Source organism: Poromitra crassiceps (assembly GCF_964638095.1).
Source record: "Poromitra crassiceps genome assembly, chromosome: 3".
Taxonomy (NCBI): domain Eukaryota; kingdom Metazoa; phylum Chordata; class Actinopteri; order Beryciformes; family Melamphaidae; genus Poromitra; species Poromitra crassiceps.
Window position 1 is genome coordinate 58,194,264 of NC_139625.1, and position 23,370 is coordinate 58,217,633.

General features: G+C 45.3%; 2 protein-coding genes across 5 annotated transcripts; one reads left to right on the plus strand and one right to left on the minus strand.

Annotated features, from left to right (window-relative positions):
• Positions 1–445: 445 nt before the first annotated feature.
• On the minus strand, positions 446–6,591 carry LOC310772678 (dnaJ homolog subfamily C member 24-like). Of its 4 annotated transcripts, none has more exons than XM_083632542.1 (3): positions 6,472–6,591; positions 1,855–1,980; positions 446–1,302 (listed from the first exon to the last, which is right to left on the minus strand). In XM_083632542.1, the coding sequence occupies exon 3, from the start codon at positions 1,253–1,255 to the stop codon at positions 773–775; it is 483 nt and encodes a 160-aa protein (XP_083488668.1). In that variant the 5' UTR covers positions 1,256–1,302; positions 1,855–1,980; positions 6,472–6,591; the 3' UTR covers positions 446–772. The 4 variants fall into 4 exon arrangements, with proteins under 4 accessions (XP_083488668.1, XP_083488666.1, XP_083488669.1 ...); XM_083632540.1 differs by lacking the exon at positions 1,855–1,980 and adding an exon at positions 2,597–2,765 and having other exon boundaries at positions 6,472–6,569; XM_083632543.1 differs by lacking the exon at positions 1,855–1,980 and having other exon boundaries at positions 6,446–6,576.
• A 1,806-nt stretch (positions 6,592–8,397) lies between these two features.
• Positions 8,398–21,371, plus strand: slc19a1 (solute carrier family 19 member 1). The gene is made up of 7 exons (XM_083634408.1): positions 8,398–8,515; positions 13,699–13,986; positions 14,777–14,959; positions 16,891–17,209; positions 18,264–18,456; positions 19,655–19,796; positions 21,119–21,371. The coding sequence occupies exons 1-7, from the start codon at positions 8,438–8,440 to the stop codon at positions 21,317–21,319; spliced, it is 1,404 nt and encodes a 467-aa protein (XP_083490534.1). The 5' UTR covers positions 8,398–8,437; the 3' UTR covers positions 21,320–21,371.
• The last annotated feature ends 1,999 nt before the right edge of the window (positions 21,372–23,370 follow it).

A 23,370-nucleotide genomic window follows, 5' to 3' on the forward strand; every position in this document is an offset into this window, starting at 1 on the left:
TCGTTCAAATTTGGCTGGTGGCTTATTAACATAGGGTCCTGTGATGTGATGAACTCAAAATGCTAAATAATAAAGAAATATTTCTGGTTTCCAGGGACTTTAAACAACTGCCACCATTGCAGTAGGATGGGCGGGCTAGACAGTAAATGAGAAATATTCTTGTGTACCTTAAATTTGAGGCCCTTTAATGAAGGAAAATAGTTTGCAGAGAATGGGAGGTTTTGTTTTGAATTATTTTGACATGTAAAATACTTGAATTTTGCCATTAAGTTTTATACATTGTACTGTGCAACATAAGTGAATAAAAGTGAGTTATGAGCTTGTGACATATTACTAGGGGAATCACAAGTTTCATCACAATACGTTTTATTGATTTTTTTTGGACAACGATACAATATTTGCAGATATCACAAATTATTTCGATTCGAATCAATTCAGGGGCTTGTGATCGATATAATACTTTGTCCTATCTATGCCCATTTAGCACAATATTATCTCTTATACAGTCTATGATATCAACTCACAAAAAGCAACTAAAATATGATGTGACAATTGTATTTCTGAGCTCTTCTAGACATTTAAGTGAAAAATAATATATTTGTAATAAAAATTATAAAAGTAGACCTGTTTTCCCCTATAAAGTGCAATTTTTTTTAATTATCCGTTAACTTAAAAAGCCCTTGATGAACATAAGCATGCACATCTGTTTCATTAGATTTACAAGGCCCATCTTAAATATGCAGATATGCACTAGATACACTACTGTAGATCGTCACACCCCTATGACATACACACTGAGGGAACAGGTGTCACAGCACACAACAACTCCTTGCTCTCCTTTGTCCTCATCCTCCTTCTGGTGTCTCCTTTGTCGTGTCTCGTCTACCTCCTCCTCTGTGAGGATGAATTCTCCTCCACAGCGACAGTAGTATGTATACACTGAGTGACCCTGGTCCCAGGTCATGTCCTCCAGGGACACCGTGGAATCCACTGGCCAGTCCTGTTTCAGCTCCTTAGCTCTTCTCTGTAGGTCATACTCTCTCCTGGTGTCATGATCTTGGAGGATTCTCCAGGCTGTGTCGATCTCTATAAACTTCCTCAGGCCAGACTCTGCTTCTGAAGAGCTCACACCTCCAAGACGGTCTGGGTGGTAGAGTAAGGCCAGCTGTTGGTATCTGTGTTTAAGTTGTTGCACTGAGTCAGAGGGACTGGCTCCCAGGATGGCATACAGGTCCTTTTCTGCTGATTCAGACATACCTTAGGCGATGATGCCTTCAGCTGGCAGATGACATGATGTGTGGTCTACAATAGGAACAGACACAAGAACTAAATAAATTACTCAAATTAAATGACTCTGTTAAATCATAGGCTACTCTGCACCTAGCCTCGACGCGAGACTCAGCCTTGTCTGGTGTCCACCCGCTATGCCGACCACTCGCAATGCCGACCTTAGGTTTAGGCGTGGGGGGTGGGAGAGGTTAGGTTTTGGGTTAGGGTCTGGGGGAGGTTAGGTTTAGGCGTGGGGGTGGGAGAGGTTAGGTTTTGGGTTAGGGTCTGGGGGAGGTTAGGTTTAGGCATGGGGGCTGGGAGAGGGGAGGTCGGAACAGCGAGAGGTCGGAACAGCGACATGGAACCCCTTGTCTCACGTCGAGGTAGCCCCAACGTGACCCTACTACTGTACTTTGTGTATATACTCGTGCAGTATGGGTGAATGTACCTACTGACTGTAAAGCGCTTTGGATAAAAGCGCTATATAAATGCAGGCCATTTACCATTTACCAGTATATATAGTTAGGGTCACATAGCGTTCCCATAGGCAATAAGGGGGAAAGGCTGTTCAAAACACTCTCCTACCCGTCTCCGATGTCCGATTGCAGATCTGAAGATATGATAGTCCTCCTATGGAAGCCAGTAATTTAGCTGGAAACAGGCGGTGCTGTCGATACTGCTGCGCACCTGGGAACCTGGTCAACAGCGCACCTGGGAAGCAAAATATGTCATGAAATACTCAAACACCCAAGGTTCCTGTCGGCACTAGGAAGCTTCTCCTCTCCTAAATACAGCACAGGCTGTGGAAAGACTGCGTTTAAACTGTTGTTTCACGCAGCAGTATCATTTTAACAGCACCGGCTGAATTACTGGCTTCTGTAGGACTATCATATCTTCGGATCTGCAATCGGACGTCGGAGACGGGTAGGAGAGCGTTTTGAACAGCCTTTCCCCTTATTGCCTATGGGAACGCTATGTGACCCTAACATAAGTTACGGAGGTAACTATGGTTCTGTGAATTCCTTCTCGCCTGCCAGTGGCAGTTTAACTTGTGAATAATGATGAATGTTTTTATACCAACGTAGTCACGTACGTGACGTGGGGCACCTGCGCGTCTATAAAGGTGCGCCGTGACCCACCATACGTCATCTCAGAATCTTCTCGCACCGAAGGTTCCGAGTGGCCGGCATGACTGGCAGTCATCCAGGAATTCACAGAACCATAGTTACCTCCATAACTTACGTTCCGTTTCATTCCTTCCTGACTGCCAGTGGCAGTTTAACTTGTGGACGACTTATACCTGCGGCGTCACGAGGAACCGACTCACCTACTGGTCCATCGCCGCCAATGGCAGGACTGCCGCCGCCAGCGTGGCCCCTGAGGCCACGTTGATGCGGTAGAATCTGGAGAATGTGCAGGGTGCTGTCCATGAAGCCGCCGCACAGATCTCCGCCAGGGACACTCCCCTCATCGCAACCCAGGACGTGGCCACACTCCTGGTCGAATGACACACAATGTCAGAGGGTGCAGGCTTCCCTGCAACGTCATAGCCCTGCTTAATCCACATCCAGTGGGACAGCCTCTGTTTGGACAGAGCCTGTCCCCTGTTCTTCCCGCCGTAGCAGACAAAAAGCTGCTCTGAGCGTCTGATGCTCTGCGTCGCCTCAATATAAAGCCGCAATGCCCGGACAGGACATAGCAAAGTGTCGCTCTCCCCTGGCTGAGAGCCAGCCGGGGAAGGATGGTACGCCTCCAGCTCTATGGCACGGTTAGATGGCTGGCTGGCCACTTGGGGCCCACCAGGAGAACCCTGTGACCCGACGACCTCACTCTGAAGCGTGAGCCCTATCAGGGGGATCAGAGGGAACGCATATAGCAGACTGCTCGGCCAAGCGTTGGCGAGAGCGTCCATACCCAGCTTTTTTAGAGAAGGCAAGAAGTGCTTCAGCGCCAAGTAAATCGTCGGCACCACACCCCCTGGACCGACCTCCTTCAGTGTTTCCCATACATAAAGGAATTTGTGGCGGGCCGCCACAATAATATTTGGACCGCCACAATAAGATGTTGACCCAAATTTTTTTTTTTTTTTTTTTTTTTTACAGTGCACCTGAACGCAACATGCAAGATATCCGCTGAATAAGTGTCCAATAAATGTTCATGTCATTCTGGCCAATACTTCTGTTATAGCATTTCAGTCTGGAATATGGAATATCTTTCAATAATCTATGATTTAGCTGCTAAATTGATGATGCGTCGCCTGCATCATCTGGGACTGGGCGAGGAGGAGCACAGAAAGGGAGTTGCCCATCCGAGCCACTCGAGCAGGCCTCATAGGGTCCTGCCATCCTTCGCATGGCGAACCCACGTCTGCCCAGCAGCTCTTCAGTGCCTCCAGAAAGGCGGGAGAGAGCGGGACCTTAAAGGGCGGCTCTGACGGAGCCCGCCTAAATAGTGGGTTGCTCGGCTGAACCGCCGTCGCGTCGTCCAGGCCGACCCTAGCCAGGGCTGCCCACAGTATTGCCTGCAGCGGCTGGGCATCGACCCCCCGCTCGGTGCCCGCCGAACTCCTGAGGGAAGTCTCTGAGCCGTCCCTGGCCTCCGTGCTTCCCCGTCTGACCGCCAAGACCGACCGCTCCGGGGAATGATCCTCCCCGGGGTCGTCATATTCCTCCTCGCGGTCCTGGAACATGGTGTTCGATGCTGCCATCGACAGCGCGTCCTCCCTGGTTGCGCCCCCCCAGGAACCTGGGTGCGCAGGCGGCACCATCAGAGCCTTGAGTTGCTCCAACTCGGCCCGCAAGACCACCATGTCCTGGCGAGAGGAGGTCTCCTTCTTCGCCTTCTTCCGCGGACTACGGTTCTTCACCTGCGTCCTGCTCTTGCGTTTCTTCGCGGCAGCGGCAGACCTAGTGCAGACCCCCGATGGTGGGAGGGTCACCGCAACCAAGGCCGGTAAGACCCTCTCCACGCCGCGGTCCTCCCCCTCACGCTCCTCCTGGCGGCGCTTGCGGGGAGACCGCCTAGGGCTGCTGACCACGGGTGGGCGGCCAGTGACCAAACAACCAGCCTTCCACCTCACGCAACCGCTCCTCCCTTACGCGGAGGGGCAGGATGCTACAATTGATGCAGGGGTCAGCCAGGGCCTCCCGGAGGTGACCCACCCCGAGGCAGCTGGGGCACCTCTCATGGCCATCCTCCACGTGCAGCTCGACGCCACAGGAGGAACAGGCCAGCATCGTCAAACGAGCACAGGGGGTCAAGTCAGTAACTCGGAGCGGGCCCTGGGACACAGTCCAGGACACGTCCGCCCCAAACAAGCTAGCCTTACAATATAATATAATACAGTATAATATAATACAATATTATATATAATATTCTACAATTATACAATATAATTGCACAAAAGGCTATACCTATAGGCTATAACTTAGAATATAATATAGTATAGCACCATATTATCGATAATCATATATATATATACACAATTATACAATGTAATTGCTTGCTACCATATAATAATTGCCGCTAGCTAGTAGCAATAGGCAATATACAAAGCCCGACCAGGCAACCTAGACGGGGGTAGCGTGCCACGCACACCCACGGCTAGGGCCGGCCGCCTAGGCCGGAGGTAGCCCTGAACGGAGCTACCTCCCGGCGGCGATATTTTTTTTTGGTTGATGGCGAAGGCTATGCTTAGGCATAACCCGCCCCTCTCTGCCTCTGATTGGCCTAGCGTCAAACTTCCATCCAAACACATTCGCTAGGCTATATCCTGCATTACATCTCTTTCTACACTGTGGTCAGACCATCAGACTCAGTGGGTCAGACAGACAGCAGTTACGCTTGCTAGCCTGCATGAAAACATGCCAGTGTGTTTATGTTTTTAATATAGTCTATGGTTTATAACGCTGCCGCTACTCTTGGCAGTGCACGTATGTAGCCTATAGACAGAGAATTAATCAAGGGTGATATAAAACAGGGTTATTTACAGGGAACTAGCAAGCGTAACTGCTGTCTGTCTGATTCTGACGGTCTGACCAACAGACTGTAGAAAGAGATGTAATGCAGGATAGCCAAGCCAATGTGTTTGGATGGAAGTTTGACGCTAGGCCAATCAGAAGCAGAGAGGGGCGGGTTATGCCTTCGCATAGCCTTCACCTTCATCCAAAAAAAAAGATGCCTCCCGGCGAGGGGAGAGGTGCTAGGCAGCCACCCACAGAGGGCAACCCAGTTGCACTCCTCTCAAGTCCCAGGCTGATCGGAATGGCTGACTTTACACACCTTCAGGTCATGCACCTACTTCTCCTCTTTTGCGTCTGTCTCTGATCAGAAAGTGGAGAATCCGAATCACGGAGCTCCGGAGCCGCACACCTGTCGAACCACGCAGGTTGCGAGAAGATCAAAGATGACGTATGGTGGGTCATGGCGCACCTTTATAGATGCGCAGGTGCCCCACGTCACGTACGTGACTACGTTGGTATAAAAACACTCGTCTGTCGCGGAGCGCGAGATCATTATTCACAAGTTAAACTGCCACTGGCAGTCAGGAAGGAATGAAACAGAACTACTGCACGAGTGTGTAACCACAGTAACAGTAGTAGGGTCATGTTGGGGCCAGAGCCGTATAATAGAAGAGTTCCGACATCTCCATTCACTCCAATGGACCAGTTTTTTTCCAGGAAGTAGAAAGTGGAACTCTTGAGTAAAAAAAGCAGCACTGTCGAGTTGCAGCAAAATAGACAGTTTGTGTTGTACTTTGAAAGGGTTTTTCATCCCTTGAATCAAATTGTACATTATCAGCTTTATTTTAGCATGCAAAAGTAGCGCGAGACCCATTCCTGGCTGTTCATTGGCTAATGAGTCCAACATCATGGTCCTCCGCTGACGCCACTCTCTTACTAGAGGACACTAGTTGGGGCTAGCGTCGAGGCTACTCTGTACCACTGTCAACACTGCACATAATTTATAAACAATCCAATGTAAGATCCTAATTCTCGTAGTCTAACGAACAAATTAATGCCAATATAGGCAATGGTTATGTAAACAGACTTCCAAAATATCACCATGATTGAACAGCGAAATGGAGTTGTTAGCATAAAGTTAGCATAGCCACTTGTAGGAAGCTAGCTAACAACGAAATTGCACCCTCCACCTCCGACTGTAATATAATTAGAACCTCCAGTTCGTTCGTCAGAGACGTACACAACTCTCCACTCCGATGCGGCAAGATGGGTGCTGCGAGATATGAAGGATATGAGACCACGCACGTCTCTCGAGTCTTGCTTGGCTTTCTGCAGCACCATGTGCTGACTGACAGCTCAACAACCAGGGGCGCAGTTTCGCCACTAGGGGGCACCTACATACCAGCCAAGACAGCAGCCAGTATTGCAAATGTACAAAACTTTAAGAAGCGTGGCAGTGACATTCAGTGCTTCTTAGTGCAAAGAGATTGCGAAGGAAACAATAGCTTATAAACAGTTACAAACATGGGTCTATAATAAGAAGGTTAAGAAGAAGAAGAAGAAGAAGAAGAAGAAGAAGAAGAAGAAGAAGAAGAAGAAGAAGAAGAAGAAGAAGAAGAAGAAGAAGAAGAAGAAGAAGAAGAAGAAGAAGAAGAAGAAGAAGAAGAAGAAGAAGAAGAAGAAGAAGAAGAAAACTACACATCCCATAAGTCAATGCGAACGAAAAGTAGTCTCTGCTGACACAGATCTCTGAGCACTGCTTGGCAGCACTGCCCGCAACAACAGATCTGTGTTTCTGCTGGGTACTCATGTGAGGTACGTTATGTTAACGCTAGCTAGTACTGTATGTACAGGAATGTCAACAAGGTGTACTAAAGTAAAGGGTCTATACTTGTCTTGATATGCCTGCGGTGCCAATCTATCTCTGGATAGACCAAATGGATGGACCTCATGTAACGAGTTAACGCTAGCTAGCTTGGTGTTAGCTATGCAAGTTTGTGTTAGCTGGAGCAGGACCCATGTGAGTTGAGAGTGATAGCACCGCCTGTAACGTAACGTGACGTTACGTTAGCACATCGGCTGTTTGTTTTGTTGTTGTTTTGGAGCAGCTAACGTGAGATAACACACACGCATATGGCCCTCGTGTTACCAAATGGCTCGTGTAACTTGTTTGTGGTGGTAACTAACTAACCTAGCTACTTGCCACGAGACGTCCTGTGTCGTGAGAGAACTTCACACCAAACTGCATTCAAAAATCTGGGAATGCAAGTTTAATGATGCTTTGCTCATGAGCAATGGTGGTTAGAGAGTTGTCTGTCTCTGTTATTAACCCGGTCCCTGGACCAAAAATAAGTAAATCACCTCTATTTGGAGGTCTTTGACTCCAAAGTGTGGGAACTGATGCAGCAGTAGACTATAATGTCCAGCGAGACACGTTTGCCAGCTGATATCTGACTTGTTTTAGCTGAAGAGCATTAATCTTATGGGTTTTGGCTCTGCAATGTTCTGCCACATTTTTCACTTAACAGTGGAGTGTTGCAACGTCACCCATATGACTCACTGCTTGCTGTCAGAATAGTCTGACTAATTCACAACAACATTGTTATCTTTTGCAGGTTCACAATGCCATGAGAGACCCAGCTGTTGGATAGCTTGCTTTCAATCATTGTCACAGTGTGGAATGGAGCAAAGGTCAACATTCTCTCCTACATGCAAATGGAAGCATGTAGCAGTTTAACTTCCTTTTCACTGCTCCTTTGTTAAATGGTTGGTTCTCACCCTCTCCATATTCTGTGACATGAGAGGCTTGGCATCGGGCACAAGGATAGGCTGGAGCTCTGAAACAGTCCGTTGATTTGCTGAAGCCAAATGGTTGGGTAACTACACTTGTTTGTTTTTGCAAGTCGCCAGTCTTTCATGAAAAAACAAGTATTCACATGGTAATTTGACCCAAGTACACAAACCAACCAGACAGCACAATGGTGGCATTGGCAGATGACACTGCGGGAACCGGCGGGGACAGACCGGAGGCAGGGAGAGAGATGGAGCAGAAGGAGCCTACACCTGAAGACCCGGGAGGGCATGAAGAAGATGCAGACCTGGCTGCCTACGCCCCCCAGGCCGTCGCTCCCGAAGACGGTCTCCCGGACACTGAGGAGCCTCAGACCTGGAAGTGGTCCGTCATATTCTTGTGCTTCTATGGATTTATGGCGTCGATAAAGCCTGGGGAGCCCTTCATAACACCGTACCTACTCAGTCCTGACAAGAACTTCACCAGGGAACAGGTTAGTGAAGACCCTGGATTGAAATATGTGTGTGCACAGGCATTCGGCTTGTTTGCAGTGGTTTACTTTATTTGTCTTATTTGCAGGCTTCCTTCCTACGCAGTATGGATAAGTATGGAATTTGAGTTGAGCAAGGATGCAAACTAGTCACCTTTTAGGTAGTCTTGACGCCAGACCCATGAGAGTTCTTACGCTGATACACTACGTTACTGCATGCTGCAGAGCTCTCTCTGGGTCTGGGACACTTTCCCTCAGAGGGCTGGTTATGGGAGGGAACCGTTGACTTGGCCAGTCATATGCCAGTGATTTATTCAGTCCTCCCCAATCAGTAATGACTTTGCGATCAGACGACACGGGAGGCGCAGCCCATTTGCTCTCTCATCGGTGCTACGACCTGTCACTCATTCAATTTCAACCCGCCTTCAAAACCAGCAGTGGCTGTTAACTGGCACACTTGTGTAGTATGCGGAGCGCAGCGATTCAATGTAAAAAATAAATTGATAATACAAGCACGTGTTTTTTCATGCCGTTTGGAGTGTGGACAGTCAGCAGCTACGCTACGGTATTTTGAGGTAGTCTGCTGCAGCCTGCAGCTACTCAGGGAGTGTGGACCAATGTGGACTGAAAAGGTTGCATTTGCGTCACATCCACCCCCCCCCCCCCCAGGGACCCCATACCAGTATGCAGAAATGCTTACATAGAATTAGGCACAAATAACACCTTGAATCATACTGCATGCAAGGTGGGGAGGAGGGCGCTATGAGAACAGCATAAAGCAGGCATGTCTGTAAAGGGGAGATTTGTGGGTACCCATATAACTAATTCTCATTCAGATACCTTGAGGGCCATTTCATGTCAAAACAGAATATGAACTTGAAAAATGTGCAATCACACATAAAATGTCTTGAAATCAAATACTGGCAGGCAGATAAACATGTTGGATGGCTTCCAATATCAACCATTGTATTGATTTTTATTTTCAGGAGAGTTTTGCAAAGTTTGAGTCTAGCCTCATATAAATCCAAAAGTTATTGCAACTTAAGTCCCAAAAGATTGTCTTCCCTGAGTTTTTCTTCCATGCAGTTTAGCCCTCATTATCCAGTGGCACATTAATGAATGCCCAGTGGGAAGTCTGCTCAAAGTTCACATTCCTGCAAAGTGGGTCAGTGAGTGCAAGTGGGTTAGTGATGGTCTTAATAGATTTGTCATGGTGAAGCAACTAGCAAGTTGTGAGTCTGTCAGGCCATAGTGACTAATAATTCCCCAAATTACTATTTTACCAGCCATTTCCCCCCGAACAGAATGGTGGGAGTTTAGCTCACGGGGGTGGGGGGCGGCTACCTGGGTCGTGTGCGGGTAATAGGAAAGAATGTGTTGTGAAAATGTCTCAACATTGTGTCTCAACACTGCTTCTACTACTACTACTACTTCTTGTAAGGTGCACTTGTTTAATGCCACCCACGCGTCCCCCGTATCAGGAGTGATGATTGGTTAGGATTAGAGTAAGACTATCAGGCTAAGCCAATCAGAGAGTAGAGCGGGTATGGCTACGCCTAGTGTCCTCTAGAGAGAGAGTGGCATCAGCGGAGGACCAAAATGCGTGACTCTTTAGCCAATGAACAGCCAGGAAAGGTCTCACGCCACTTTTGAATGCTAAAATAAAGCTGATAATGTACAATTTGATTCTATAAAAAAAACCACACATTTCAAAGTACAACACAAACTGTCCATTTTGCTGCAACTCGACAGTGCTGCTTAATCTAGGACCTTACTTCCTGGAACTCTTGAGAGTAAAAAATTGGTCCATTGGAGTGAATGGAGATGTCACGACTCTTATACTCTATATACACGGCGTCACGGCCCTGGATAGTGGCTACGCCATCGTAGGCACTCCCCTTAGCCAGGTGTATCCTTCCTTAGGGGCCCTTTACACGAGGACAGTCTCTGGAAGAAACGACACAATAGCGTTTCCTTCACACCTTTTCCTTCACACCTTCTCCCCGTTTACATGAGCGCTGTTGAATTTTAAAACGCCGTAATGTACTACATGCCAGGTCGCTAGGTGGCATTGTGATGGTCAACGGGGCGTTGCTCGTCACTCCACGGACGCTTCTACATGACGTCATTTCGTAATCGTCTTTCTGGGTTTTAGACACGGAAGTAGATTACGGCTACCGTAGTAATTTTTAGACTTGCCAAAAAGCTGTTTTCAAGCTAAAAAAAAAACAAACTGTTTTAAAGTTGTAATATTCTTCGGGTGAGAACGTTACATAGATGTGACCAGTTTATCAGAATAAGCCTATTTGGAAATCTTTAACGAGCAGCGAGGATCGGGAGCGCTGGCTGTGCTGACACTGTCTACTGTGTAGGCTGCAGTGAGAAAACACTGTTGATGTGCTTGCCTAACGTTAAATGCCGACCGGGTACAGCCATCGGCTCCTCGCAGCAGCAGTAACGCTCGTTATGAACATGTAACTGAAGTCGGCCGCAGTGTAGCTATTCTGAATGTTGCCAAGCGTGTGTCGCGTGTGCAGGCACGTCAGAGTTTCTGGGAAGACTATCGTTTCTAACCGATTACATGGAGCGCTCAGCGGGAAGCGTCACCAACAATTCCACTCTAGAAGGTGGTTTCAAAATGTGTCGTTTCCTAAGCGCGAATTCGCCGTCGCCGTCTTAACGGGAGGCACTAACGATAAAATAATTCCCCGTTTCCATAGGAAACGTCCTTGGGTAAAGTGCCCCTCAGTCTCAAAAGAAAACCTCTCCGCAGAGTCATGTAATAGTAACTTTATGACATCTTTCATGACATTTCATATTTCATATTTTGACATTTACATTACATTTACATTACGTCATTTGGCAGATGCTTTTATCCAAAGCAACTTACAATAACACATTTTTGTCAACAATAGAGAAATCAACTATGCAACACAGTCTGTAACAGCTACAACTTCTGAAGGAATAGTGGTAAAGTTTAGTTAGTAGTTTTTTTTTTGTTTTTTATTAAATAGAGAGAGAGAGAGAGAGAGAGAGAGAGAGAGAGAACATTGAGCATTTGAAGCAGCAGGGGCCAAGATTCAACAACGGGGGCCGGGGGGCCACCGCTACTTAAATGTATATAGAGGGAAACCCTGCCTCATTGTTCCTTAACTGGTAGGGCTTTACATTCATGAACATGCAGCTGTAAGTGTGCCTGCAAAATTAGGTCAAGGCCTATTTATTTAGGATGTTGCCAGATCAGAGTTCAGATGCTTGTTGATCATGAGGCCCCTGAGTCATGTTCTGTGGGTCGTGTTGTTGATCATGCCCCTGAGTCATGTTCTGTGGGTCGTGTTGTTGATCATGAGGCCCCTGAGTCATGTTCTGTGGGTCGTGTTTGCAGTTCAGGCCAGTGTAGTGTGGAGATCTGTTTCACACTGCAGTGGAGTGGTTGCAGCATGACAAGTTGGCATTTTCGCCTTTATTTAGACAGGACAGTAGGCAGACAGAAAAGGTGGGGGAGAGAGAGAGAGGGGATGACATGCGGCAAAGGACCTCGGGGTCGGCTTCGAACCCGCGTCGGCCGCGCGAAGGGCCGAGCCTCCGTGGTACGCGTGCTATACCAGGTGAAGCACCAGGACGCACAAGCATTAATCAACATGAATCCTGGTCCTAAGTGTGGTCAGTGACATCACTCAAAGTTCAAAGTTCCTCTCCAAAACATTCATATTGTAATTTGGAATTCCAGTGCAAACACAGCGCTTGGGTGCTTTAAAGCTACTTTACTCCCTTGTTTTGGCCTTATAATAACAATAATAATAAGGGTTAGGCTTTTATATAGCGCCTTTCTAAGTACTCAAAGCGCTTCACATATTGGGGGAGGGTGGGGGGGAACTAAACTCATCCACCGCACATGAGGTAATGGTTGAAATTACTGGGTCACGCTCTTGTAAATTGTCCAAGTATTCACCAAGAACAAATGCCACCAGGAATAGATATTCATTGACAGGTTGAATACGCTATTGGAGACCGTGTACGTGAGGTGATGTGTCAGCTAATATTAAGGCATCAAAGGTTGACAGACACAGAATGGCCCAAAGACTTACAAATCCTTGTTAAGTGCATTCTGCCAAGAGAATGCAAGATTTACATTAAACCCAATAAGAAGAGAATACAACTCTTAAATTGTGTTGTATTCCACCACTGTAGTATCCATCAACTGAAATAGAAAACTACACTGCATGTACTAAATATTTGCGACATTAAAGGTCCTTACACATCGAGAGCGTTTTTTTCGTGCGATTAACTCGCACGTCAATAATATTTTCCCAACCTATATCAGTTAATGCAACCGTGCATACCAACGGCGAAGTTTCGCCGAGCGTTATTGCGGTGTTTATTTTTTCGAACCACGGTCGATTTTTCAGAAATTCGCTTCCGACGTGTACACATCTGTGGCTGTGATTGACAGGTGGGTCAAAACTCTCATCGCAATTTCGTGCCATATATTCGCATCGCTCTTGGTGTGTAAGGACCTTTACTCTTTTCATGAAGCACACTGAGGTGAATCCAGGTAAAAGATATTGGCCCTTATTGATTTCCCATCTTAAATCTGTATCGATCACAGGAGCAGATGTAGTTAAAGGGAAGCAGATGAGTTGGAGGAGGATTTTTAAACGGTGAGACAATGACATGTGGATTGTGAAACAGGCTGCAGAACATTATTTTCATAAAAGTCAAATTAATTATTTGACACAATATTGCAACTGTGATTTAAACTGATTCCTATCATGTATTTCTTGTCATATTTTTTTTACTTTATGCATTTTTTATATATATAAAAAGTGGTTTTGTAAAAAACAAATATGTATATATACTGTAATGTATGTCAATGTGACCAACATTGTTTCATGGACCAAAGATTACCTGGAGTGTTAAAATACCTTCTTTATATCTCTGACTCAATTGCAGCCTCTGAGATTTGTAAATTACAGAAGTTCATATTGCGATTAAAATTTTTGTATTAATTGTTAAGCTCTAGCTGCAACTCGATATCAGGAAGATGTCTTTATATATTTTTTACATTCAGTGTATTACCCATACGGTATACCATGCCAACTCAAAGTACCAACATTTATGATCCACCTTGTTGGTTTTTCATGTGGGTGTGGCCTTTATTCACTTAATCTTCCTGTCCTTTCTAGGTGACCAATGAGATCACTCCGGTGCTGACGTACTCCTACATGGCGGTGCTAGTGCCCGCCTTCTTGCTGACGGACTACCTGCGCTACAAGCCCGTGCTGATCATCCAGGGCGTGAGCCAGCTGGCCATCTGGCTCCTCCTGCTGCTGGGCACCAGCCTCCTGGAGATGCAGTTCATGGAGTTCTTCTACGGCATCACCATGGCCTCCCGCGTGGCCTACTCCTCCTACATCTTCTCCCTGGTCAGCCCGGGCATGTACCAGCGTGTGGCCAGCTACTCGCGCTCCTCGGTGTGTGGTGAACTCCTGTGTTTCCTTCTATTTGCTCTATTTGTATTTCCTTATGTGTCCTCCATGGCAGAGGGGGTGTGGCTGTAAGATCTGCTCGCCTACCAGATCGGCTCGTGCACGCATTGTGATTGGCTGTATGTCGGGCAAAGTAGTCTTAAAGCCACCCTTCAGTGTATTTTGTCATTTTTAAGATATTTCATGTGTTGCTGAATCATCATGACCTGGCCTGTTTATTAACCACACTGTTCGCCTTATTAACCTCATGTTGTGCTCAAAGTAAAAAAAAAAAAAATCAGCTGTTGCTAAAAAGGGTGATGACGTATGACACAACTATGTCATACGTCATGTCATGACTGATATACTATAATACTACTATAAATAGCTAGCGTTAGCCTCTGGCGTTAGTTAGCTGTTATCTACGTTCGTTAGCTACTACCAGGCTCAATACACCACTGAATGACCAATTTGATATAACTGTTAACCAGTTTGAATCACACTCTTTCCATTAACCCCATCAGCTTTGATATTTGTAGGCCGGTTTGTTGATAATATAGCAATATTGTGGCTTCTAAACAAACGTTTTTATGGCGATACAGGACGGCTATGCTGTTTCTGGTCACTTCCTCTGTAGCGCAGACATAGAGTTTATTGAAGGCAAGAGACGACGCTGTCCTGCTTTTTTTACAACAGCGTTGCAGTGGAACAAATGACAGTATTAGCCTTCAGTTCCTATCAATGTAAGTTCTTTGGCGCAAATCAGATGACACAAATATACATTCTTCCACGACAGGTGCTCATGGGAGTGTTCGCCAGCTCGGTGTTGGGCCAGCTATGCATGTCCCTGGGCAACGTCAACTACTCCACCCTCAGCATCCTCTCTCTGGGCTTTGTCAGCTTCGGCCTGCTCCTCTCGCTCTGCCTGCCCTGGCCCGAGCGCTCCTTGTTTTTCAACCGGGCGCATTACGAGCAGCAGGTAAGATCGCCGCTGACCCGTCTCACCCCAGACACAATCTGTTTGAACTCCTCCCCTCTGATCCATCTCACCCCAGACACAATCTGTTTGAACTCCTCCCCTCTGACCTGTCTCACCCCAGACACAATCTGTTTGAACTCCTCCCCTCTGACCTGTCTCACCCCAGACACAATCTGTTTGAACTCCTCCCCTCTGACCTGTCTCACCCCAGACACCATCTGTTTGAACTCCTCCCCTCTGACCCGTCTCACCCCAGACACAATCTGTTTGAACTCCTCCCCTCTGACCCATCTCACCCCAGACACAATCTGTTTGAACTCCTCCCCTCTGACCTGTCTCACCCCAGACACAATCTGTTTGAACTCCTCCCCTCTGACCCGTCTCACCCCAGACACCATCTGTTTGAACTCCTCCCCTCTGACCCGTCTCACCCCAGACATGATCTGTTTGAACAGATCGGGGTGGGCGCTTAACAGTTTGTTCCCACAGGCCATCACTAAAATGAACACTTAAAGACCCTGGAAACCGAAATCCAGAAAAACCTTCTAACTATGTAATTTATGGTCTTATTATGTGAGTAATTATAAGCCTGAAAAAGTTTGAGACATTAGTTTCAACCCAAATCCTAAATATCGCCATTTCAATATTTACAATTTTCTGCTTCAAAGCTGGCTTTATTTCCAAACACACGCTCTCACAACATAAATAGCCTGCCCTATACTTCCTCCGTCTTTGCTCCTCAGCCCACTTGCCCGCTCGGTGCTGCTGGTCTAAATAATAAAAGAGAATAGAATTCAGGCTTATCATAATTATCACAGATTCATGGGAGGGCTGGAGAGTGTGGCGGTGCCCGGCTTCTCCAACCAGCACAGAGAGCAATCAACAGTGTGGAGTGCATGAATTTGAGAAAGTAGCCTTCCAGCCAGCATGGTCCGAGGCAGAGAGAGAGACAGACGGAGAGCGGGGAAGAGGGAGAGACGAAGCAGAGAGACAGAGAAAGTGAGCGAGACAGACAGTGAGAAACAGAGGGGGGGTTCGATCAGACAGACAGAGAGAGAGAGAGACAACAGAGAGAGACATAGAGGGGGAGAGAGAGGGAAAGCAAGAAAGAGAGAGGGGGAGACAGAGCATACACATTGCACACAGCTGCTCGTCTGCACACAAGCCCCCCCCCCCCCCCCCCCCTTATGTGCCAGAGCTGGTTAAATGCGACACACCCAGATAATCTCCAGCGAGCTTGAGGGGATCATTCTACCTAGTATATCCATGACTTTCAAACCTAAATGTATATACTTTGCGACGTTCATCGTTCAAATTTGGCTGCTGGCTTATTAAGTTCCTGTGGTGTGATGAACTCAAAATGCATATTTATTTTGGGTTTCCAGGGTCTTTAACCCAGTCACATGAACACTTCACTGAACACTGGAACCACTCATCAAAACCAGGGACAGAAATACATCTGTGCAGCGCAACCTGTAGCACCTACCTCATGTATAGAATTACCCCTTCCCCCAACACACACACACACACACACACACACACACAATTTGGAATTTGAAATACGTTTACTGTGCAAGCCAATATCTAACTCATAATCTCATTTACATTGAACGGTAATTAAATAGCTATGCAATATCTGAAAATGTATCTGTATATCTGTATCTTTCTTTACATTCCTGTGTGACTTATTTATACATAATATACTGTACATGTACATTACTTTCATATATGTATTTAAAATACACACTTTACACCACACTTGTTTAATGTAAATGTAATGTACCTACCTCTGTCCTTGTTTGTCTTAGCCTGTGCGTAACTTTTGTGTGTGTGAGTAGTGTACATTCTGAGCAACGTAAACCGGAGTCAAATCCCTTGTATGTGTACCGGTACCTAACTTGGCCAATAAAGCTGATTCTGATTCTGAACAGCAGAGGGAGCTGGCCGCGGTGGACGCGACAAAGGCGGAGCTGGCCAAAATGAACCTGGACGAGGGGCAGGCGCCCTCGTCGGCCCCCCCGCGCCCCGCCCCTTCCTGGAGGGAGTCGGTGTTTGTGCAGATGCTGCTGGAGGTGAGGAACGTGGTGCGGAGGCCCAGCCTGAGGCTCTGGTCGCTGTGGTGGGTGTTCAACTCCACCGGCTACTACCTGGTGCTGTTCTACGTTCACATCCTGTGGAACAAAGTCTACCCGGCCACCGAGAACAAAAATGTTTACAACGGGGGAGTGGAGGCTGCTTCCACTCTGCTGGGTGAGCGAGTTTTCTTGGAGGTGGTTGAGTTAATAATATCTCGGCCTTAAAAATCTGAAGTGATGACATCAGGTCTTGAGATGATGTCAGTAATTGTACTTTAAACAGCTGTAAAGCAAAAAGACTGCAACCTCTGCAGATAACCTGGATGTCGTTTTCAAAGATCAGAATGACATTTCAAAGCGAAGTTTACTAGGTAAATGATAAGGAGATAACATAGTTATTTATAGGCAATTAGTAATGTATTGATAAGGGTGGAAGAGAGTGAGACTGTCTCTCTACACTATCTCAATTATCCCGTTGTATTTCCTAATTACAGTATTTGCAGGTCAACCGATTTCTAAGAGATTAGAATAGAGCGTGGATATACTAGGTTAAAAAATGAAGCTAAAATGAAGAGTTTTCTCCTGAAATTATATTTATCTACCATTTTGAAAAGTGATACTACAAAATTAACAGAAGTGGTGGGACCTTCTTAAAGGAAGCTAGTTAATGCAATTAATTGCATGAAAAAATAACAGACTGTATCCTCTGCTAAATTATATGATATCATGTAATGTTGGGCGTCTGCGTAGTGTAGAGGTAAAAGCACTCGCCTACCATCATGGAGACCCAGGTTCAATTCCCGGCAGCGGTACTTGTGGCTTGGTCAGATGTTCCTACAACACAATTGGCCGTGTCTGTGGGTGGGAAGCCGGTGGGGTATGACTCGTGGTCGCTGCACTAATGCCTCCTCTAGTCGATCAGGGCACTGGGGGGAAGAGTGTGATCCTCCCACACGCTGCATCCTGCCAATGGAAGTCCTCACTGTCAGGTGAAAAGAAGTGGCTGGTGACTGCACATGTATCGGAGCAAGCATGTGCTAGTCTACAACTCTCCCCAGATAGGCAGAGGGGGTGGAGAAACTGCCGGGACAGGAGGAGGAATTGGCCAAGTACAATTGGGGAGAAAAATCTGAAAAGACATTTCAGGCATTTTTTTATTTCTCATCTGAAAACTCCAGAAGCTTGAAGTCACGTGACTATTTTCCTGTGTCTCGTGTATCTTTCCGTAGGTGCGATGACATCATTCTTGGCGGGCTTCGTGAAAGTCCGGTGGAACGTGTGGTCCGAGCTGGTCATCGGCATCATCACAGCCCTGCAGGCGGGTCTGCTGCTGCTCATGGGCACCACAGACAACATCTGGGTCTGCTATGTTGCCTATGTTCTCTTCAGGGGCTTCTACCAGTTCCTGGTGCCTATTGCCATGTAAGTGTGGAGCAACAACCCAAGTATATAATACACACACACACAAACTGCCCAACTGGGCAATTGCAAATGCATTTAACATTTGCTCGAGTGACATCACTGATGATAACATCACAGTTGCTCGAGTGACATCACTGATGACATCACAGTCGAGCACGAGATGGATTCGCCGGGAGTAGATCCTGAAGTCCCCCTATGTATCAAATCGATTTTGAATCGACTCGCGACCCCAGGGATCGAAATCCAATCATGAGATACCCAAAGAATCACACCCTAGTGTAACGTATATCTATGCAAATATAGTAACACAACTACTTTGCATTTCACAACTACTTTGCATATGTGAAGTAAACAGTGCAGTGGGACAAACGTAAATGTTTTCTGGAAGAAGGCTGCATCCTGCGTCCTATTTTCTTTTATGTGACTTTATGTTTGTTTTCTCTGGCCTCTGAATTTCGAATAACAAGCAGACATTTCTCTTTTAAAAATAATCTATAAAAATACACACAAATACACACCGTTGACTCACAAGTGCCATTTGTAGCCCAGACATGCGCCCCAAAGAATAAACAAACAGAAACGTTTCAGGCTATCCCAGACTCAAATAGTGAAATATGGACAGATGTTGTTTTGCTCCCATCCAGCTCTCCAGTTTGAGAGCCAAGTCCACTGTGTTGTAAATAAAGTGAAGTACAGTATCAACAAACAAAAAGTTCACATTATGAACTGACCACAGATCAGTTTGCTGGATAAAGTTGTTCAGTGACCTTGTAATTGAGCCTGAGGGAATGACTACACTAAATATCTGGCGTTTACAGTGTTTGCTCAGTTAAAAAATCATGTACCCTCACTTATTTAACTAATAAAGGTCAAATTAACTGTTGCTTTTAGTTTTTTTAGAGGCTATAGTATTAGTATCTGTGCTATATTTTGGCTATGTTTCTTGACGTTTCAGTTAGCGAACTCAATATCTTTGCTCAGATACTAGCCTCAAATAAGGCTAAAGTCTGACTATCCTAAACTAATATATTAGCTAATTTATAAATGCAAAGTTGCCTATTATACTCTGATTATATTCTCAGTTTATTGGGAACACTGCATTGTGTTACATAAGTAACTGAAAGCATGAACGACGGCTCTTGCAACCGATTCATGACAATTGATTTTGCGAGTTTAATCTTTTGTCATTTGTCCATAGTTTCCAGATTGCCTCGTCACTCACCAAGGAGCTCTGTGCCTTGGTGTTTGGCATCAACACCTTCTTGGGGACCATACTGAAGACCATCATAAGCCTGATTGTTGTTGACAAGAGGGGACTTGCGTTGCCAGTCCATTCTCAGGTAAAACGCCTTTATAGGGATGCACCGATATGACAATTTTGGCCGATACGATAACTGATAATTAACATTGCTGTTATGGCCGATAACCAATATTTAGAGATGCCAATATGATCTGTATAAAAACAGTTTCTATGATAATCACATTTTGTACGTACTGAAAAACGCATGTAAACACTGTGAATTTGAAAAAAGCAATGTCTCTGCTTATTTCCAAAACATTTGGAAAAGCCTATAAATCATAGTTACCACATTGTTTCCTCTCAATATGAACATTTTGGCCGATACGATAACCAATATTAACATTACGGTTATTTTGCTCATCGGACCGATCCCGATATATATATATATATATACCGTAAATTCCGGACTATAAGCCGCACCTTTTTTCCCGTTTTTTGGCCTTTTTTGGCCCCTGCGGCTTATATAACGGTGCGGCTTATCTATGGATTTTTTCAAAAAAAAAAAAAAAAAATCTCTCTTTTTTAGCACTCTTTCTAACTATAAAGCCACTTCTGTTTTAATTTCCTCTCTTGCCCTCTTTTCACCACACTGTATGACACTGTATGACACTGTGTGCACTGTAAATAACAACACAGGTGGTGTTGTGTTATGTTGTTTTGTTGAAATGTTAATAAATGGGAGCATTACATATGGTAATTAAACATTAAAACACAATAAAAAAAAATAAAAAAAAATACCATTAAAACACCCGCGGCTTATAGTCCGGTGCGGCTTATATAAGAAAAAAATAGTCAACTTTGCAGGTGCGGCTTATACACCGGTGCGCCTTATAGTCCGGAATTTACGGTATATACACACACATATATATATGTGTGTGTATATATATATATATATACACACACATATATATACCGGTATGTGTGTGTGTATATATATATATATATATATATATATATATATATACACAGACACATACTGTAAGTTCAAAAAGCTTTGGCAGTGTTTTCTCCTGGGTTAATTTTAATTCACTGTAAGGTAAATTATTGTTTCTGTGACGAGGGTTCATCCTCATTGGTTATTTTCCGAGCATGGAAACTTCTTACTATAGTATACGTGTCTTCTTCTTCTTCTGAATACCTAATTCCAAAATGAGAAAGCAAAGCATTCAGCCTCGATCAAATGCATCAGAAAGTACATTGAACATACAGTAGATGCAGACAAATCATGACAATTAAGAACAAGTAATTGAATTTAATCGGCAATTTAGAAAACCTACAAGCTAATGTTTGTCATGTTTCCTGCTGACACTAGATTTCTACCATCAGTACAGATCATCTAATGTGTACATTTTTCTTTTACAGTTCATCGTGTACTTCTTTTACTTCACCCTGCTCACTGTCGTCTACCTGGCCTGCGCTGCTGTGGTTATCATCCGTCACTATAGAAACGAACGCAGGGCAGGAGGCGGGGATAATGACCAGGCCACGCCCACCGAGCTTAGCACTGTGGCAGCCAATTCAGAAGCAGAACCTCTGTCTAATGGCAAAAGCGCCAAGGCATAAGCACAAGGAGTGTCTTGCCTAAACGCCCTCTCCGTCAACGTTTTACCTTACACCTCGATTTCTGCCAGGAAGCTCCAAGACTCGACCTGGGAAGAATTCCATGGCTTTAGATCTTCTGATGATGATGGAGTGGTTTCTTCAGTGTCAGCAACTGAGCCTTAATTATCTAAGTGCCTCATCTGGTACCCTGCACTATGCTAGATGGACCAGCTACAGACTATTTCTGTAGCATTGAGAAGTTATGCTCCTTGAATGATTTTGTAGTTCTCTCTCGTAACGGACAAGCCCGTCTTTTATTGTCACACGAACACCACAATACATGCATGTGGCCACAACACACTCATGCTGACGGTGGCCGGTGAAAAGTGTCCTCTGCATTTAACCCATCCAGGCATGTCCTTTCCTCCGAGGGGCAGGCCAGGAGCAGTGGTCGCTTTCTCGTACAGCGCCCGGGGACCAACTTTGGATGTTGTCGTCACTGGTCGGATGACGATGACGATCTGATCTTCTGCATGTTTTTAGTGGGGGGGTTATATACGGAGGAACCCCCTGGGGGGTACGGGGAGAACATGCAAACTCCACACAGAGAGAAAGGCCCTTACGACGAGATAACCCACCTGGGCAGTAGGCACTGAAGATATGGGGGGGAACACAACCACAGCGCTCACAGTGTCCCAGGCGAGAATCGAACTCAGGACCTTCTAACTGTGAGGCGACAGCGCTACCGACTGCGCCACCGTACCGCACCGTACCGTTGTTAATGGTGGAGAAATGCAGGGCTAGGCAGCCATGTGTCACGGAGGGCAGAGAGCAGTGTTGGGGGTAACTCATTACAAAAGTAACATATTACATGGAATATATTACTTTTAGCAGTAACTCAGTAATATAACTTATTACTTATAGGATTTCAGTAATATCATACCAGTTTGTCAAGTAACTCAAGTTACAAATTGAGTTACTTTTTATTCAATCAAAGCACATATTTGAAAAAGATACAATAATTTCCTAATCAAACTGTGTTTTTTATGCAAATAACCACTATAGATGACAATAACAAAGGAAAAGAATAACATTTAGAATTTTTGATTGTTTACACTGACTTCGAGGGGTGGTTAAAATTATTTTTTGGGATGGTTCTGGGGTGGCGATGTCATTCTGCTGCTGCTGTTGTTTTGGCAAAAGTAGTGTAATAAGTAACGAGTTACTCTACACCAGTGGTTCCCAACCTTTTTACACCAAGTACCACCTGAGAAAGTAGTTGGCTCTCCAAGTACCACCATATGACCGACGTTAAAATACAGTCTATTCAGCCAGGCCCGTAGCCAGGGTTTGAGAAATACCGAGGTCATTTTAGCGCGGCGTGGGGGGACCAGGGGGGGCTGTGCACCCCCGGATAGAAAATCTTGTCCATTTTAAAGTAAAATGCTTCAATCTGGTGCACTTTGAGAGCAAAATGAAGAGGCTAGATCTATAAAGAACTACATACATCATGTTAGATTAATATCCTCTTTACTGTGCTGTTGCTTTAAAATGATACAAAAAATAAATGTCTCCCCATATGATATAATTTATATTCTGCATACAGGTCACATGGCAGAATACTGCTCAATTAAATACAATGGCCCATCTACACAAACATCACTTACAGGGGAGTTACTTACCCATTCACTTAAATAAAACTGTCCCCAAAGGCTAGCCCCAATCTAGCCTCAATGCAAAATCTGAATGTTGTGAGTTATCTCTCTTCTATAGCACACAGAGAGGAAGCAAATTGTTGCATTTCCGATCAACTGTCGCATTAAAACATCAATGACAGATTAATAGATCTGGGGACCAGTGCTATTTTTCAAAAAAAAAAAAAAAAAAAAAAATTTTGGTGTGGAAAATACCGAGTTCATAACCTCGGTGTCCTCAATGGTAGCTACGGGCCTGTATTCAGCTATGCACAGTTCACGCAGGAGGCAAATTTATTCCAACCTGCAGCCTATGTGCAACCTGCAGCAGCTGCACTTGTGCTGGGTTGACTGCTGTCTTCACCTCCTTGTGCTTCA